The 19,801-nt window shown below is 45.6% G+C and overlaps 1 protein-coding gene across 1 annotated transcript in view; it reads right to left on the bottom strand.

Annotated features, from left to right (window-relative positions):
- The window catches only part of SLC6A5 (solute carrier family 6 member 5), a 305,468-nt gene that overhangs the window by 238,516 nt on the left and 47,151 nt on the right, over window positions 1–19,801 (bottom strand). The window contains exon 4 of the mRNA XM_069221331.1: window positions 3,293–3,424. Coding sequence (XP_069077432.1) covers window positions 3,293–3,424 — 132 coding nt within the window. The remainder of the gene's footprint in view (window positions 1–3,292; window positions 3,425–19,801) is intronic.

Below are 19,801 nucleotides of genomic sequence, written 5' to 3'. Positions count from 1 at the left end.
TCTAGCATGATTGTACTCTTACTTACTATCTAGGCAATGTGTTGAACAAGTGGCTACTATCTTTTTTGGGGTACCTGGGTGACAGGTTAAATATCACGAGAACAGAGCTAATCTTTGCCTGGCCACCCCACCCAAGGGGATACCGCCCCACTCTTGACAGGGTGAGTCTGATTCAAAGTGAGTCAGGCATGGGTGAGTTATTTACTGCATTCAAAAATGGAGATACCACGAGGGGAGGAATTTACAAGCTGAATTAAATGTTTTGCATTCTAGGATTCCTTCTGGAAAATGACGAATGAAAGGTGACATGTAGTACATCCCTTATTTATCAGAATAAACTCCATGCTTTCACCCAGATTTCCTGCAGGTTTGCTGGGATGCACGGTACTCAGCATTCCATAATCAGGTTTCGAAATTTACTTCCTTCCTCATAATAAGAGGTCCAGTGTAATCCTCATCCGAGGTTTAAAAGTCTGGACATCACTAGCTCGATGTACCCACATAAAAATGTAGACATGTAGTCCATTGCTTTTCTTATTAGCTGTCACTCGCCACAACCCAGGCCTCCCAAGCACAAAGCCTCAGCTTTCTCATCTGTCATTAACCTGAAGACAGAACCTGGCCATTTAGTCTATCTTGGCCTCAAAAACATGGCTTCTGTGATGTGATGAACGCGAGCACCTGCCAGGCCTCTGTTATGCCTCTGCCATGTCTCTGTCATACTGCCATATGATGAAGAGAAGAAACAATCTAATGCACCCGAAGAGCAACTAGCTTTGATCTCAGGAATGCAGCTTGACAAGGAACAGAGGCCCATATTTATACTTTTTGACGCTAAACTGCGCTAACGCAGTTTAGCGTCAAAAAATTTAGCGCCGTCTAACGCCATTCTGAAGCGCCATGCGGGCGCCGTATTTATGGAATGGCGTTAGCCGGCGCTAGCAGACCGGCGCTGCCTGGTGTGCGTGGAAAAAAAACACGTAGACCAGGCAGCGCCGGCGTAGGGGGAAAATGGCGTTAGGGCGTCTTAAAATGGGGCAAGTCAGGTTGAGGCAAAAAAATCGCCTCAACCCGATTTGCGCCATTATTTTCGACGCCCAGACGCCATTTAAATGACTCCTGTCTTAGTAAAGACAGGAGTCATGCCCCCTTGCCCAATGGCCATGCCCAGGGGACTTATGTCCCCTGGGCATGGTCATTGGGCATAGTGGCATGTAGGGGGGCACAAATAAGGCCCCCCTATGCCACCCACAAAAAATTAAAAAATATAAAAAATTATACTTACCTGAACTTACCTGAATGTCCCTGGGGTGGGTCCCTCCATCCTTGGGTGTCCTCCTGGGGTGGGCAGGGGTGGCAGGGGGGGTCCCTGGGGGCAGGGGAGGGCACCTGTGGGCTCATTTTGAGCCCACAGGCCCCTTAACGCCTACCCTGACCCAGGCGTTAAATAGTGGCGCAAATGCGGGTTTTTTTGACCCGCCACCTCCCGGGCGTGACTTTTGCCCGGGAGTATAAATACGACGCATTTGCGTCGCCGTCATTTTTTTCGACGGGAACGCCTTCCTTGCATCTCATTAACGCAAGGAAGGCGTTCACGCAAAAAATTGACGCTATTTGCCCATACTTTGGCGCTAGACGCGTCTAACGCCAAAGTATAAATATGGCGTTAGTTTTGCGCCGAATTTGCGTCGAAAAAAACGACGCTAATTCGGCGCAAACGGAGTATAAATACGGGCCAGAATGTCAGGAGGTTGGTGAGATGAGCTGAGCTCAGAGTGGCTAGAACTGTCTGCGATGAAACCACAGAAGATCAGAAGTGCGTCTTCCTTTAATACACAGACTTATATTGTTCAGCTATGAAAGCCCAATAAAGGCCACCCAATGATGGAGAGATCACTGTCATTTGCTGGCAGTTTCACGTCCAAAGGTTATGTTTACACGGGCGACCCTATGCACTTTTTATGTGTCCCTCTGATACCCTTAGGAAGTGGAAGGACACAGTGAGGTGTACAAGAAAAGGAAGGAATTCAGAGTTCGGGATGCCACGCCCACTACAGCAGTAGATTGCTTCTATTGGTTCAAGGCTAGCAATAAAAATCGAAAGCAAAAATACATGCCCATAACACTGAGATGGGCATTTGCAAGGAGTTACTTCATTTCAATTAGTTGCCGAAAGGTTCAAAGTGGAGAGTAAATGTTAGAAGTTGTTCTGTAACTTTAGGGCTTATAAGTGGCGAGAGAAGGCACATTTGCGGAAGAACTGAGATCCATGCTAATTTGAAACCAAGTGCAATTCAAAAAAGTAATTGTATGTGTTGATGTCATGTTATTGCAAACTGTGAACTCTCCCATTATTATCAGACTAGGGTTGTCACAATCTTAATATGCTAAAGGAGAGAAGACTTGTTATCCACTTGCACCAACCAAGCACTGGCAAGACCAAGAGGACTGGATTTAATGTGCTAATGCAAACAGCATCAGCATTTTAGAGTGAGGCACATAGGAGGGAGCCACCAGAGAGGATAGAGAGGGCTGTGATTGTAAAGAAGTGGTTACCTGTGTAATATTACTGAATGCATGGCTCTCTGTAACATGCTTCTTAGGTCTGGCTTGACAGTGCAGGTGTCTGCATGACCTATTGTCAAATCTTCAACAAATACTTGGAGTGGGCTTTGACTACTTCCCACATGACTTCTCATCGCATGTTACACTGCCTCTTTGGTGCATCATTCCTCCTCCTACAGAATGCTTGCACTGTAATGCAGAAGGGACTACTTTGCATGTCAATAGCATGCAGAACCATCACACATTAAGTTATTTATCTAATTGATGCACCATATAAAGAAAACAATCGTTTTTTTGTTTTCTGCAATGTAGTAGGTTTCCTAAAATATGTTAATCAGGACTCAAAATGGCAGGCAAACAAGGTGAAGAAGATCCACCACCTCCCACTGCAGTAAAAGGCCTGTGTGGGTCACTGAACTCAGTACCTGCAGTATGACCCTCTGCTTTTTATCATTCTAATTAATTGCAAGTCAATACAGTGCAATCTTTCTGTGTCAGACTAATTCAAACGTGTAAAATAATAATAATAATAATAATAAGAAGAAGAAGAAGAAGAAGAAGAAGAAGAAGAAGAAGAAGAAGACGAAGAAGAAGATGAAGAAGAAGAAGACGAAGAAGAAGAAGAATTTTCATACATAGAAGTGCTGATGGACACAGGCACAAGGTTCTGCGTAGTGGAGCAGAAGACCGGTAAAAACTAGCCAACTGCAGGAAAGGCTTTGCTCACCTTGCAAGGCAGGGATGGCTTTCCAAACCGAGATCGGTCCTTGGCTGGCAAACTGTCCGAGCGACACTTCCAGGAAAAAGATGGGAATCCCTGCGACAGCCAGCATGAACAGGTAAGGGATGAGAAATGCACCTGTGGAAAGAAAGGATCTTACATGAGGAAGGGTCCTGGTGCCACTGGGTGTTACAGGCACGTTTAGACTCGACACAGGAAATGAAGTAGCGCATTGGAAACTTTGCAAGGGTTGGAGGGTCACCTTTTCACATTCAGGCCCATATTTATACTCGGTTTGCGCTCAATTACTGTCATTTTTTTACGCTAATTCAGCGCAAACCTCACTCCATATTTATATTTTGGCGCTAGACATGTCTAGCGCCAAAGTTCTGGAGTTAACGTCATTTTCTGGACGTCAACACCTACCTTGCATCAATGAGGTGCAAGGTAGGCGTTCCCGTCCAGAAAAGGACGATATGGCCTTTGTGCTATATTTATCCCCCGTCCTAAAATCCAGCACGGTGATGGAGGCCTTAAATAATGGCGCTAAGCTTGCTTAGCGCCATTATGTAGTGCCTGGGTATGGGCAGGTGTAAGGGGACCTGTAGGCATATTTCCATGGTCAGAGACCATGGAAAGTGCCCACAGGTGCCCTTTCCTGGCTGCAGGGACACCACCACCCACACAAGAGGGACACCACTTTGGTTCTTTAGCCCTGCTGCAGGGATGTGTATTTTAGTGTCACTTCTGCAGAGTGGTGGATTTTGGTGACACTGCTTCAGAGAGGTGTATGTTGGCAGTATTGTTGTTATAGGGATCATAGGGTAGCATTGATGCAGAGGTGTGTGTCCTAAAGCACTAATGCAGGGATGTGTATTGTAGGGTCACTGCTACAGAGTAGTGGATTTTGGTGGCACTACTGGAGAGAGGTGTATGTTGGCAGTATTGTTGTAGGGGTCATAGGATAGCATTGATGCAGAGGTGTGTGTTCTAAAGCACTAATGCAGGTATGTGTTTTGTAGGGTCACTGCTTCAGAGTGGTGGATTTTGGTGGCACTGCTGCAGAGAGGTCTAGTTTGGTGGCACTGCTGCAGAGTGGTGGATTGTGGTGGCACTGCTGCACAGGGGTGGATTTTGATGGCACTGCTGCAGAGAGGTGTATGTTGGCAGTGTTGTTTTGTTCGGATCATAGAGTTGCATTGTTACAGAGGCTTATATTCCTGTATCACTGTTATAGAACTGTGCATTTGGTCGTCTTTCGGCACTATTGGAGACGTGTACTTTGGCAGGTTTCCTTCAGAGAAGCATGTCATCGGTCTCTGTTGCAGAGGGGGTATGTAGAGGGGGCATGTCATCTGTCTCTGTTGCAGAGGGGGTATGTAGTGGGAGCATGTCATCTGTCTCTGTTCCAGAGGGGGTAAGTAGAGGGGGTATGTCATCTGTCTCTGTTGCAGAGGGGGTAAGTAGAGGGGGTATGTCATTGGTCTCTGTTGTAGAGGGGGTATGTAGAGGGGGCATGTCATCTGTGTCTGTTGCAGAGGGGGTATGTAGAGGGGGCATGCCATCTGTCTCTGTTGCAGAGGGGGTATGTAGAGGGGGCATGTCATCTGTCTCTGTTGCAGAGGGGGTATGTAGAGGGGGTATGTCATCTGTCTCTGTTGCAGAGGGGACATGTCATCTGTCTCTGTTGTAGAGGGGGCATGTCATCTGTCTCTATTGCAGAGGGGGTATGGCATCTGTCTCTGTTGCAGAGGGGGTATGTAGAGGGGGTATGTCATCTGTCTCTGTTGCAGAGGGGGTATGTAGAGGGGGCATGTCATCTGTCTCTGTTGCAGAGGGGTATGTAGAGGGGGTATGTCATCTGTCTCTGTTGCAGAGGGGGTATGTAGAGGGGGATGTCATCTGTCTCTGTTGCAGAGGGGGTATGTAGAGGTGTATGTCATCTGTCTCTGTTGCAGAGGGGGTATGTAGAGGGGGTATGTCATCTGTCTCTGTTGCAAAGGGGGTATGGCATCTGTCTCTGTTGCAGAGGGGGTATGTAGAGGGGGCATGTCATCTGTCTCTGTTACAGAGGGGGCGTGTAATCTGTCTCTGTTGCAGAGGGGGTATGTAGAGGGGGCATGTCATCTGTCTCTGTTGCAGAGGGGGTATGTAGAGGGGGTATGTCATCTGCCTCTGTTGTAGAGGGGGTATGTCATCTGTCTCTGTTGTAGAGGGGTATGTCATCTGTCTCTGTTGTATAGGGGGTCTGTAGAGGGGGTATGTCATCTGTCTCTGTTGCAGAGGGGGTATGTAGGGGGGGTATGTCATCTCTCTCTGTTGCAGAGGGGGTATGTAGAGGGGGGTATGTAGAGGGGACCTGTCATCCGTCTCTTTTGCAGAGGGGGTATGTAGAGGGGGTATTTAAATGGGGTATGTCATCTGTCTCTGTTCCAGAGGGGGTATGTAGAGGGGGCATGTCATCTGTCTCTGTTGCAGAGGGGGTATGTAGAGGGGGTATGTCATCTGTCTCTGTTGCAGAGGGGGTATGTAGAGGGGATATCATCTGTCTCTGTTGCAGAGGGGGTATGTAGAGGGGACATGTCATCTGTCTCTGTTGCTGAGGGGGTATGTAGATGGGGTATGTAGCGGGGCTGTGTAGAGGGGGTATGTCATCTGTCTCTGTTGAAGAGGGGGTATGTAGAGGGGGTATGTCATCTGTCTCTGTTGCAGAGGGGGTATGTCATCTGTCTCTGTTGCAGAGGGGGTATGTAGAGGGGATATGTCATCTGTCTCTGTTGCAGACGGGGTATGTCACCTGTCTCTGTTGCAGAGGGGGTATGTAGAGGGGACATGTCATCTGTCTCTGTTGTAGAGGGGGCATGTCATAGGTCTCTGTTGCAGAGGGGGTGTGTAGAGGGGGCATGTCATCTGTCTCTGTTGCAGAGGGGGTATGTAGAGGGCGTATGTTGGCAGCATTGTTACAGATAGCAGTGCCGGGTACCACTACTGCGGGTGAAGTGTTCGTTAACGTTGTAAGGCTCAGGGTGGCCTCGCTGATGAAGGCAGCTGCTTTGTGCAGCGCTGCGCGGAGGCGGAATTTGCTAGCACTCATTTGAGTGTACTGTAGGGAGGTGTAGTTTGTTAGTACTTCCCCAGAGAGGTGCAGCTTGCTAGCACTGCTGCAGAGCGGTGTAGTTTGTTAGCACTGCTGCATAGCGGTGTAGTTTGTTAGCACTGCTGCAGAGCGGTGTAGTTTGTTAGCACTGCTGCATAGCTGTGTAGTTTGCTAGCACTGCTGCAGACAGGAGTACTTTGCTAGTACTGCTGCAGAGCGGTGTGTTTTGCTAGTTCTGCTGCAGAGGTGTTGTTTGCTAACACTGCTGTGGAGAGGTGTAGTTTGCTAGCACTGCTCCTGAGAGGTGTAGTTTGGTAGCACTGCTGCTGAGAGGTGTAGTTTGGTAGCACTGCTGCTGAGAGGTGTATTTGTTTAGCACTGCTGCTGAGAAGTGTAGGTCGCTAGCACTGCTGCTGAGAGGTGTAGTTTGCTAGCGCTGCTGCTGAGAGGTGTAGTTTGCTAACTCTCCTGCTGAGAGGAGCAGTTTGCTAACTGCTGCACGGAGGAGTAGTTTACTGACGGTGCTGCTGAGAGGAGTCGTTTGCTAACGCTGCTGCTGAGAGGTGTAGTTTGCTCGCACTGCTGCTGAGAGGAGTCGTTTGCTAACGCTGCTGCTGAGAGGTGTAGTTTGCTAGCAGTGCTGCTGAGAGGTGTGGTTTGCTCGCACTGCTGCTGAGAGGTGTAGTTTGCTAGCAGTGCTGCTGAGAGGAGTAGTTTGCTAGTGCTTCTGCAGAGAGGTGTAGTTTGCTAGCAGTGCTGCTGAGAGGATTAGTTTGCTAGTGCTGCTGCAGAGAGTTGCATCTAGCTAAACTTCGCTGATGGATACAAAGACAGGTGCTTTTGTTTTCTCCTCCTGGGTTGGGCTCTGAAATGGAAACATATATATATTTTTATTTTAGGGAAGGTACCTATTTCGTTGTACATCTAGAAGCCTCCATTTTTCTTTTTGTGCGTTTCTGAATGCGGTCATAGGACACTGTCCTGTGGGTCTGTGTTCATTTTGGGCGCTATTAAAACAAGCATTTGCAATGCAATGGGTCTCGCGTTTGGACGAGTTAGCGCTATTAGCCTTGCACATTTCCAACTGGAACTTTCTTGCCACAAAAACTGAAAATAAAAAGTAAAAAAGTTGACATAAGCGAGCGAGTTCAAAGCGCCGCCCTGGGCGGGAAGGATGGAGGCAAAAGGAAAATGAAGTTCGCTGGCAGTCAAAGTTATCGGCAAAAGTGCAATTAGCCCTGTAACAGGGACGATGCCAAGGCGTGACAACCCCTCCCCCCATCCCTCCAAAAAAGGAGGGATAAACGTAAAGCAACGAAAACAAAGGATTTTTTTTAGGGCAAGCACATGAACAAGTGATAGTGATGGGCGTGCGGTGGGCGTGGTTAAAAGCCCAGATAACTACGAACACATCGGAAAAGCAGAGCATGCGCGCTACTATGCTCCACCTAAAAAGGTGCATATATATGTGTGTGCTATTTTACTGGGTGAGCCGGCGAGTCCTTGTGACAAGTGAACTTGTGTGACTCAGACCCAGACGAGTCAGACCTTCCTGCCCCGGGCTCCACTTTCCCAACAGGCAGTCATATGCACAGTCCAATCTCACATGTTTAACCGGGGACAATACATGTTCTACCGAAACCTTCCACTGGGGGGACGCATGCCCTGCTGTGTTCTTCTGACCTCTGCCCTTTTAGGGGCACCACTGGTTAAGAAAAGCGTTCTTTACATAAGTAAATCTTGGGTAAATGTGCCTCGGTCGAGATATTTACAGTTCAGCTCGTCTCAAGGCGACGGCCTATTTGAAGGGTTTATGGTACCATGTGTTGTAAAAAATATGTTAAAAACGGCAGTTCTCCTTCGATTATTAGTATTTATTAAACGACAATTACACACTGTTGTGAAAAATTCTACCATATCAAGACACTTCAAAAGCCGCTAATTCACGAGAACCTTCCCTCGTTTCCATATGTAAGATCGCAAACCTGGAATAATTAAAAAATAATAATCGAGTTTTTTTTCAAATCTAATTGTTCATATCTTTGAAATATGAAAATGTCAAGACATGATAGTCACAATAAGAAAGAAATGTCAATGTCACTACTTTTGTTGTTGGCTGTTTAAACATAATAATAATAATAATAGCGATAATAATAATAGAAATAATAATAGCGATGATAATAATAGAAATAATAATAGCGATGATAATAATAATAGAAATAATAATAGCGATAATAATCGTAATAATAATAAGAAGAATATCCATCGTCGTAATAACAATATATTAAGGTATTAGTTATGATTGCTTTTAAGATTGGCATTATTATTATTTTCGTTAATATTAACGTTATTACGCGTCTTAGTAAAGATATTGTTTCTGTCCTATTGCTACATATGTTAATACGAGGCACATAAGCATTAATATGCATTTTGGGCTGCACAGCTTGTGAAATAATATCGAAAGTCTATACTGCACTTCACGTTATTACTGTAATTTTGTTAAGAAGAATATTGTTGAATTGTTACATATCTGGACGATGCAAAGTGCGTGAACACTGTCTTGATATTATCAATGAGTGTGTGCTACATTAAAGTAACAATATTGCTATTGATGTTACTATTATTTGTAGCACTAATAGCGGCAGAACGGATGAGAAGTAGCACTGTAAACTGTTCGTTATTCGATTAATAATATGAAGAATATTAATTATAGAACAACGTATGATTTAACATTCAAGAGCTGTATTTTACAGAGACACAGAATAACGCGATGTAACACGAGAGCGTTGTGTTCTACAGGACTACAGAATAACGTGCGATAATACCAACCAATCTTTTACCAAGATTGGTAGTCTAATTTTTTGTTATTTTGTTAATATTAAAGTTATTTTACCCTACCTGCACCCTTTTGCGACTGGAAACCCTTTGGGGTAGCTGCGGGTGTAACAACACTTTAAAATAAATAAATACAAATTTAACACGAGAGCACTGCAATCTACAGAACTACAGAATAACGCGCGACGTAACACGAGAGTGCTGCATACTACAGAACTTCAGAAAACCGTACGATGTAACGCGAGAGCGCTGCATTCTCCATCACTACACAATAAAGTGCGGTGTAACAGAAGAGCGCTGCAATCTGCAGAAGTACAGAATACCGTGCGATGTAAAACGAGAGCGCTGCAATCTGCAGAGGTACAGAATACCGTGCGATGTAACACGAGAGCGCTGCAATCTGCAGAAGTACAGGATACCGTGCGATGTAACGCGAGAGCGCTGCAATCTGCAGAAGTACAGAATACCGTGCGATGTAACACGAGAGCGCTGCAATCTCCAGATTTACAGAGTAACGTGCGATGTAACACAAGAGCGCTGCAATATCCAGAATCACATACTAGCGTGCCACGTAACTCGAAAGCGCTGCATTCAACAAAACTAAAGAATAATGTGCGATGTAACACGAGAGCGCTGAAATCGCTAGAACTACAGAATAACGTGCGATGTAACACGAGAGCGCTGCAATCTCCAGATTTACAGAGTAACGTGCGATGTAACACGAGAGCGCTGCAATCTGCAGAAGTACAGAATACCGTGCGATGTAACACGAGAGCGCTGCAATCTGCAGAAGTACAGAATACCGTGCGATGTAACACGAGAGCACTGCAATCTGCAGAAGTACAGAATACCGTGCGATGTAACACGAGAGCGCTGCAATCTCCAGATTTACAGAGTAACGTGCGATGTAACACAAGAGCGCTGCAATATCCAGAATCACATACTAGCGTGCCACGTAACTCGAAAGCGCTGCATTCAACAAAACTAAAGAATAATGTGCGATGTAACACGAGAGCGCTGAAATCGCTAGAACTACAGAATAACGTGCGATGTAACACGAGGGAGCTGCAATCTCAAATACAGAATAGCTGGGATGTAACACGAGGGAGCTGCAATCTCCAGAAGTACAGAATAATTTGCGATGTAATTTGAGAGCAATGCAATCTCCACATCTACAAAACAACGTGCGATGTAACACGAGAGAAATGCTATCTCCAGAAGTAAAGACTACCCTGCGATGTAACACAAGAGCGCTGCAATGTCTAGAGTCACAGAATCGCGTGCGATGTAATACGGAAGCGCAGTGTTCTGCAGGATTTGCTAATACATCTTAATAAATAGTTTACAGCCGGCAGCAATGGTGCTTTATGAATTCCCTGCTAGCGGTGAGTGCCCGCAGCAGCGATGGCTTCGATGCGCTCGCTGCTTCATCTCTTTTCACAGCCGGGGCTCGGGGAGATGAGGTTTCGGAGACATTATAACGGCCCATATTCCACGGCGTTAAACATGTGCAGTCACCTCATATTTCATTGTTGGAGAACTTTGAATTGCAGATGTGGAATTACAGGGCGAGGGGCGCTTCCAGTGGGCGGCTGATGACGTGTGTCCGGTAAAAGCGCGGGCCCCTGTCCTCGCAGCACTGGGCCGGGATGTGCTTCGATGTTCGGACTTCGGGGGGGGGGATGGGGAGGGCCGGGGGTAAAGGGGCGTGGGGGCGGGGTACTCGGGGAGTGCCTTTCCCCGCCTCTGCCTAGTGCAGACAAAGCAGGCTCTTTCATTCCGTGTGTTCAAGACTCGTTTCAACAAGACTTGCAGTGACTGCTATATTTACTGTCATTTTGCCCAAAGTTTTGAAGTCACAAGCAAAGCCCAGACTATAGGCTGTCTCTAAAAACACTCAGATAACTTAAGTAGTGTGTTTTTCGCACCAACCACAGGGGTTTAAAGGCCAAGGTGCGGGTGCAGTTCGCCAATAGAGGGCGCAAGAGCGGTGACCCACCACATCAAATCACCTCAATTCATTTTAGGTTTAATTAGTATAGTGTGGGGGCCAGGCCATTGTATCCTGGGAGGAAGAGTGGACCCACACATAATCAGTAGCGGCGCGCATGCTCGGAAGGGGCGGGCGGCGCGTGAGAGGGAGGGGGGGTTCAGGTGTAAATAAATATTCAATTAAGAAAAAGAAAAAAAACGTACCTTCTCAGAAGCCGCGCTCCGCTCTGCTGCTTACTCGCTGGATCTGCAGGCTCAGAGCAGCGTCAGGATTGGCTGGGAGCACCCAGGGTGGACGCTCCCAGGCAGACTGGGAGCCTGAGCAGGCTCTCTCCAGCCCAGCAACCGGGCTGGCGAGAGCCCTGTGTCGGCCAAACACACATGGGCTTTGAGGGGGGTCTGTCACCCTGGTGGCCCCGCCCCCTTTACCAGGCAAAAATCATAAACAAAGTTTATGATTGTTTTCTGGTAAAGGTTGTGCAGCTGCCGGACGGGGGCCAAACGGAGGAGCCGCCACTGCACATAATTCGTTAGGCAATCTGTAGTTGAAGTGCGCATGTCAACCTGACCGATGCCTTTTAAAGGGCCAGCCGGACATGCGTACTTCACATCTCTGCAGTTGGGCTCCATGGAAGGCCGGTGGAGTGCATTGATCGCAGCCCCTCGGTCACCAGTGGAGCGCTTTGCTACCGTGCCCTTGCCAATCAAGAAGCTTCTCTCATGGTCTTTACTGTAATAAACAGCATTAAAGTAGCATCATGATTGGTTGGGATACGTTCCGTGGTGTGCAGTACGCCCAGGCACAATAGACCTCAGCAGAGCAGGGGCCTGCCTGCATGCTTTTTCCTGGAGTCTGAGTTCCAAATGGGGGTTAGACGTGTTAAGCCAGCCATGGCGTGGTGCATCAAATTAGATGACGTGGTCGGTTCCGTAGCGTCATTTCTATGGGTTACATAGCCTCGCCTGAGAGAGCTGCCTATAGTATTAGGCATTAGCTTACCTAGATAGCTTTTGTGGATTTGTACGTATTTTAGGTTGTGAACATGCTGCTAACTCTGGCCTTAAACAAAATCCCCATTAACCCCTTGCATTTGCACTTTTTATCTCAGGTGTGTGGCAGACTATTCCAGAATGGAATACAGCTCTTGGATATTTTCATATTGTCTTAAATAGTATGACTGGCAGCTGAAACAATAGATGCTAGTGCTTAATTTGTGCTTATTGTTTCCGGTGCTGAGCACCGGCACTTATTTCTGAGGGCCGGCGCTTATTCTTCTGCCTCAAACACTTCCTGCGAGCAAAAGACACATATGGGAAAGAAGGAGGAAGAGAAAAACGAAAAAGCGCCACAAAGGTAGAAAGCAGAAAGCTGCAAGAGTGAGCTGAAGGGGCAGGGAGTGGCTTTAAATGGATTGAAGAGGCCCGAGATGTCTTCTGGATTACTCTGCCTCAGTATTCTGTGCTCGCACATTTAAATGCAGCAGCCGCATGTTTATTAGGAGGACTTTGGGCACCAGCACATATTTATTTACAAATTAAGCACTGATAGATACAATTGAATAGAAGATGCTACCCAGTCCATTGCAGAGCGGCGAGGAGTTGCAAGCTGTCCTGGTGTGCTTTAATCTGTGCTGCATTTGGACCCTCAGCAGGTGTGCTGGCCTTGGCTCTCACTGCCTGTTACTTCCTTTGATCAGATTAGATCTTCAAATTCTCAGCGAGTTAATATTGTTTTGCCGCAAGAAACAAGTGTTATTTTTTTTATTTAGAGCCGATCTGCCAATCTGATTTTTTTAAAGCATACTTTCAAATGCTATCAAAGGTGATGTATACAATATTTTTTCAAAAAGAAAATGCTTTTGTACATTAATGATGAAAGATGCATGTGTTCATGGGGGATTTTAATTGCTGATGGCATTTGGTACATTTTTTTGATGTTATGTATTCATCTGCTTCAACCCCACAATGGTAATTCCTGGCATTTTTATAAACTTGAAAGGATCAGAGAGATCACTAATGCAATACCTTAGTGCTGTATCTGGATTTAAGACTGGGACCAATGAGGTGAAACCTGTGTCCAAGCAGAGTTAACGTCTAAAAATGACAAAATAATGACGTAATACAAATTGATGTGCCTCATTACATCACATATGTTGCCTTTTCTTGACACATAACCTGGTCCTCCCCTGCCGCATCATTCTAGTGGCCCTGCATATAACATATGCATAGAACATAAAACCAGCAGTATGTTAGATGTTAGATCTCCTGTTCTTCCTAGCTGCAAGATTTGTTAGTCCACACTAAAGACGTTGCCTGGCCACGCTGCAGTCAGCAGCCACAAGGATGTAGTTGTGAACAGTGTAACAGGTGCTTTGGCCGGAGGTGTGTGAGGGGCACACTGCTTCCCAGCTGTGGTGTTTTTTTAATGGAACCAAGGAGGTGGTAGATGGGGCCCATTTTCCTTCATTGACCTAGAGACGATGGCACTATAGCCATGCCACTAGATAGCCACCACAGGTTTATATTCAGGCACACTCACTTGCTCCCTGCAAATCAAAAACAATGTTTAAGCTCCACCACTTTCAAATTTCACCAGCTGCCACTGCCAGGGTGTTAGCGAAATAATGTATTCCCTAATCGTTCTGAAGCGTTCTCGCAGTCAGGTGGCGCTATCTAAACCACTTCATTATGTTTGCCCATGCACGAGTGGGGACTAGGGAGCATTATACACAGCCCATTTATAAAAGTAGTTTAGGAACATACTGAATCAAGCATTCAATACCGTAATTTACCAAGGAATATGCCATAAACTATATAGCTTCTATGAGCTATATGTGTATTTACACTTTTGAAGATAGCTCGGTGGCACGCTAAGTCTGGTTGCTGTGCCAATAAGACATCATATAGATAATTTGGCAAGGGTGGGCAGTGGTTGGTCTAATAATTGTGTTCAGAGAGGGCCTGCGTTAAACTGCCTTCAGACGTGTCAATCCGTCAGGCTTTTAATGCTCGGATTTTACCTCCACTGTTCATTAACTTTCAGTACAAAGGCATGTGTCATGAAAGCACGTGAAAACAAGCATTGGCAAGGCCAATCAATTTCGCCCTTGTTTTTTCTTTTGCATTCTATCTTACTAATTGGATTATAAATATTAGAAAAAGGTTATAGTAATATTTGTTTTAAATTTGATAAACTGTTAATAGTTGTTTATGTTGTGACATATGTTGAATTAATATCCCATGGTTCCAAACTCATAATTGTACCTTATTTGATATGGGGTTGTACTAGAGTATAGTATTGTGTAGTTAGTAAAGTGCCACTGCACCTGCTGCACAATTCAAATCATGCTACTTTTAACTGCAAGGTAACCACAATTGTGACTGCTTGTTTAGTAGTAACCTATAGCAATGTTTGGTGTTTAGAGGAGCTGTGACAACCTTTGGCCCCGGTGCCACTGCACTTACTGCACCATTCAAATCATGACCTTAATGCCTGCAAGATAACTGCACTTGTGACTGCCTGTTTAGTAGTAACATTTAATAATAATTTGTGTTTAGTGGGGTTACTAGAGCTTTTGGGCACTGGTGCCACTGCACCTGCTGCAATATTAAAACTATGACCCTAGTGCCTGCAAGATAACTGCACTTGTGACTGCCTGTTTAGAAGTAAAGTTTAGTAATAATTTGTGTTTAGTTAGGTTCCTAGAGCTTTTGGACCCGGTGACACTGCACCTGCTGCACCATTCAAATCAAGCCCCCAATGCCTGCAAGGATAGTAAAAATATAGCAATATTTGGTGTTTAGAGGAGTTCTGACAACTTTTGGGGCCGGTGCCACTGCACTTACTGCACCATTCAAATCATGACCCTAGTGTCTACAAGCTACCTACACTTGTGACTGCCTGTTTAGTATTAAAATATTGCGATGTTTGGTGCTTAAAGGGGTTCATAGAGCTGTTGGCCCCTGTGTCATTGCACCTTCTGCACCACTAAGATCATGATCCTAGTGCCTGCAAGGTAACTGCATTTGTGACTGCTCTTTAGTAGTACAATTTAGCTATTATCTGTATTTAGAAGGGGTTCTGACACCTTGTGGCACCGGTGCTACTGCACCTGCTGCACCAGTAAAACAATGACCGTAGTGCCTGCAAGGTAGCTGCACTTGTGACTGCCTGTTTAGCAGTAATATATAGCAATATTTGGTGTTTAGAAGAGTTCGGACAACTTCGGGGCCTGGTGCCACTGCAAATCATGACCCTAGTGCCTACAAGATAACTGCAATTGTCACTTCCTGCTTAGTATTAAAATATTGCAATATTTGGTGCTTAGAGGAGTTATGACAACTTTTGGCTCAGTGCCACTGCACCTGCTGCACCATTCAAATCACGACCCTAGTGCTTACAAAATAACTGCACTTGTGACTGCCGATTTAGTTGTAAAATTTAGCACTAGTAAGTGTTTAGTGGGGTTCCTTGAGCTTTTGTTCCCAGCACTACTGTACCTGCTGCACCATTGAAATCATGACCCTAGTTCCTACTATGTAGCTGCACTTGTGTCAGCCTGTTTACTAGTACAATGCAGCTATAATCTGTGTTTAGAGGGGTTCTGACACCCTGTGGCCCCGGTGCTCTGCACTACTAAAATCATGACCCTAATGCCTGCAAGGTAACTGCACATGTGACTGGACTCTAGAGTAGTAAAATAAAGCAATATCTGGTGTTTAGAGGAGTTCTGACAACTTTTGACCCTGGTGCAACTGCAACTGCTTCAGCATTCAAATCATGACCCTAGAGCCTGCAAGATAACTGCACTTGTGACTGCCTGTTAATAAGTTACTGAGAGAATAACAATTCAAAATAAAACGTCACTCGTTATATAAATTGTTTCTTTAGAAATGAGTGAGGGGTAATTTAAGAAACAAACACACAAATAATTTTAATAATTACAACTGTTATTCATCAGAAATGTAATTATTAAGTCATGAAAGACACAACATGTTGAGCCCACTCGCTGCTTGCTTCACATCTTCACTTGATACTGCATTGCAAGATGGCCGACATGTTTACACACATTTCAAAGCTAACTGACTTGCATTCAGTTCATCTTTTCGCATAGAAAAACTAACAAGTAACCAATCACCAAAAAATGAAAGGTGTACTTCGGGCACGCTCCACATGATGGCAAAAGCAGAACAGAAGAGCAGGAGGTGACCTGCTAGCCAGTAAAAAGCAAGTAAATTCAAGTGACGTTGGAGCGACGTTTGAATGAACAAACGAAGTTCAGCTAAGTAAGGGGCAAAGTAGGCGCGGATTCTAAATCAGTTTAAAGATATGTTTTAGTAATATAAGACTTCGCAAGCACAGCGCAAATGCTGTGCAGGCAAAACCTAAAACTAAGGTTCTGGTTTTAGGTTTCCTGCAGGGTTATTAAAGGGGAAATCCTCACTGATGACAAATTCTAACCTCTAATGTTTCCTAATTTTTGAAAGGCTGAGTTACGCTCTGTTTAGTTCAAGCGACTACACAGATACACACACAACTGGAAACAGGAACATGTCTGATTGTGGAGGGCCCATGCGTGTTCCCAGCCTCCAAGCGGGAGTGCAGCATTGGGCCGCACTGTACCTACATCAGTGATCACATGCCTCTTAATAGGTCTGTTTCTGTCTCTGGATAACACAATAACAGCCCTGCCAAGTTGATACCCTGCCAAGCGTGATGTGTTGCTCCATTCCAGGGTTTTTCTTTGAATTCTGTGACTAGTAATCTTTTTTCTTCCATTATAAAAGAAGACTACAAGTCCCAGAATTCAAAGGACAAAACCTAGGCTGGAGCAGCACATTATACATGAACCTGGGAAACATGGCAGAAATGCAATAAACGCACGATGGCCAATGGCTTACGCTGTTTTGTCAGGTTGTCTTGTGTTATGCGTCTTAGGGAAGCAAATAAATGAAGCAAATCTTTAACAGAACTTTAAAAACAAGGTCTATTTGGAAACTCCTACGGTGCCTTTTCCCCCAAGTTATACACAGCTCATTCCTGCCACTGATGGTCATCTTTCCTAAAGCATAAAAGCATTTTTGCTTACTTGTCCTCTCTTATTTTCTGTCGGGGTCCTGAGACTGGTGGACATCCTGGTGGTTGTGCAGTGAACCCGCCCTTGTGGGACAGAGGGTGACACCGGTGGGACTGTGAGTCGGATGCTTCAAGTGGCGCTCTTCCACAACAGACCCTTCTTAGAACTGGAGGGTCTCCTCGTGGGTACACGGGGCTCTCGGTGACAGAGAAAGGTGTATGGTGTTCAGCTGCGTTGTATTGTGCTGTGCTGGGATGTGTTGTTAAGGTGTCTCCATATAACATGCTGTTCTCTGCTATCGTACCTCACCTATAGTGTTCTATATAATGTAAAGTAATATATTATGTTACCTTATATGTTTCATATTGTTATGCTATAGTATATGCTCTGTGCCAGTGTATTTTCTGGGATCATTTATTTTCTGTAATGTTATGATGGTGTGGCTTATGTCACGGTATATAGTATGTCATGGGAGGGTATGATATGGTGTAGTATGTCTGGACAGGCGACCCAACAAAGTAACAGGGAGAGCCGAGCCAAGGGTCTGTCTCAAATCTTCAAGCCCTTGCAGGAGCCAAGCCCTGAAAATATTTGCTATATAAATCGCACAACAAACATCAAGTAAAATATGATAAATTATCTTCAAAGTTAAAAAAGTGTATTTTTTAACATGTGGAAGCTTTGACATTAATAATGCGTAGTATGGCACTTATTGAAAGTGATAGTTTTGTACAACTGGTATCCTGAACCTACATATTTGAAAGTGCTTTCCTATGTGATAATGAAGAAAAAAAGAGTATTGGTGAAAAAAAATATTTGTCGAAGATCACACAATTTAAGTGGGGAAGCCACAATTTATCGAGGTTTTCTAGTTTCACTTTATAGAAATCAGAGGGAAATGACTGAGCTCTTAAAATGAGCTCCAGTTTTTTACACAAGACCACATGCATTGTTTAGAGGAATGGGGAGATTAAGTGATTTGACCAGAATCATAGGCTGTTCAAACCTGGACTCCCAGTTCCTCAGCCACCAACTCTGACCCTAATACCAGATCCTGGGTAGAGGGAGGGAGGGAAGTAGAGAGAAGTCACATGAAAGCTCAACTCTTTACAGGCTCGGGCAGCCGCAGCCAGTCCATTGGGGCTGAGGGGCCATGCCCCCTCACCTTTAGCCCCTCAAGAGTGTCTGTCAGGAAAAGGTCAGCCTGACAGACACTCCTCACTTTCAGGTCAAGCATCCAGGAGCTTGACACGTGCTGACTGTGCAGGCTCCTGGCTGCCTGAGCTGAACTTCGCTGGGCTACGGATGTCACAGCTCCTGTGCTTCTCAGCTCAGCAAAGGTCATCGCGCACCTACCCATCGGTGACGAGTGGTGGTGTCACTCGTTGCCTCCAACCTGGGTGCTTCAGTTTTAAGCCCTGAATCTCCCAGGGCTGAGTGTCAATCAGTGACACCCCATCACAGAGTGGGGTGGGGTCAGCAGTCTCAGAGACTCCATCCCACTCTGTGACGGGATTGGGACTGCTGCCTTTCCTAAGGTCAACCAATGAGGGGGGAAGGCAGCAGTCCCAACCCCCCTGGGACCTTTTTAAAAAAATTAATGTTTGGTATATGGGTGCGTGTATGTTTCAGTATTTGATAATACATGTTATGAATGGATGCGTGTGTGTGTGTGTGAATGAATGGGTGTGAGTGAGTGTGCCTGTGTGCATGTGTGTCCCACCCATCTCCCTCCTGCTAAAATTACCAGCTGCCACTGGGCTCGGGGTTCTAACAGGACCTCGAGCTCAGCCAGAGCCAGGTTTCAGGCTGGAGCCTGGCGCGAGCTTTCAGTGGCTTGCCCACTTCTATGTCAGGATATAGTTTGTTGTGGTGTACGTAAGCAACGTTGGAGGGCCAAATCATACAGAAGAGTTGATTAAATTATGCAATTACAAAATGCAAATCATGCAGATTAATTGTGTCTCTCTTTTGTCCTGTTGCCATACATTACTGTCTTGTTAAAAGTTTCACCTCATTAGAACCAGTTTCACACCGGGCTGCTCTCATAAACTATAAGGTGACCTCTTAACCTTTTCATAGGGCCCATCACTGCACAGTAACACCATTGTCACTCTCTTAGCAGCATGTGACCTTACCTGAAGTAACGTTTGACCTACTTGAGCCAGGAACTCTTCCTGCCCATTTTACTAAGAAAGTACTAAATCTTCACTCACAGACTGACACTGACGTGGAAGTGTACATGGACTGCTTTGAGGACTTAGAAACATTGAAAGGAATAGTGTGGAAAGCTGCATCATTGAAATGCTTCCATGTGCATTCCTGAGAAGGGAAAAGCGCCCCTCCCCAAAAAAATGAGGGGGCACGGCCCCTTAGGAAACGGGGCTGCCGTGGCCCAAACCCCCTTTGCACTAGTTGTGCGTGGGGCTGGCCACCACTTCCGCCCCCACGCCTCGCGAGCGTGAAGCATTGGGCTGGTGGCGCACCTCAGTGACCGGTTCGGCTCCGTGTTAG

This window comes from Pleurodeles waltl, chromosome 3_1 (genome assembly GCF_031143425.1).
Source record: "Pleurodeles waltl isolate 20211129_DDA chromosome 3_1, aPleWal1.hap1.20221129, whole genome shotgun sequence".
Classification (NCBI taxonomy): domain Eukaryota; kingdom Metazoa; phylum Chordata; class Amphibia; order Caudata; family Salamandridae; genus Pleurodeles; species Pleurodeles waltl.
Note: the sequence above shows the minus strand (reverse complement) of the source record. Positions and strands in the feature narration are given on the sequence as shown.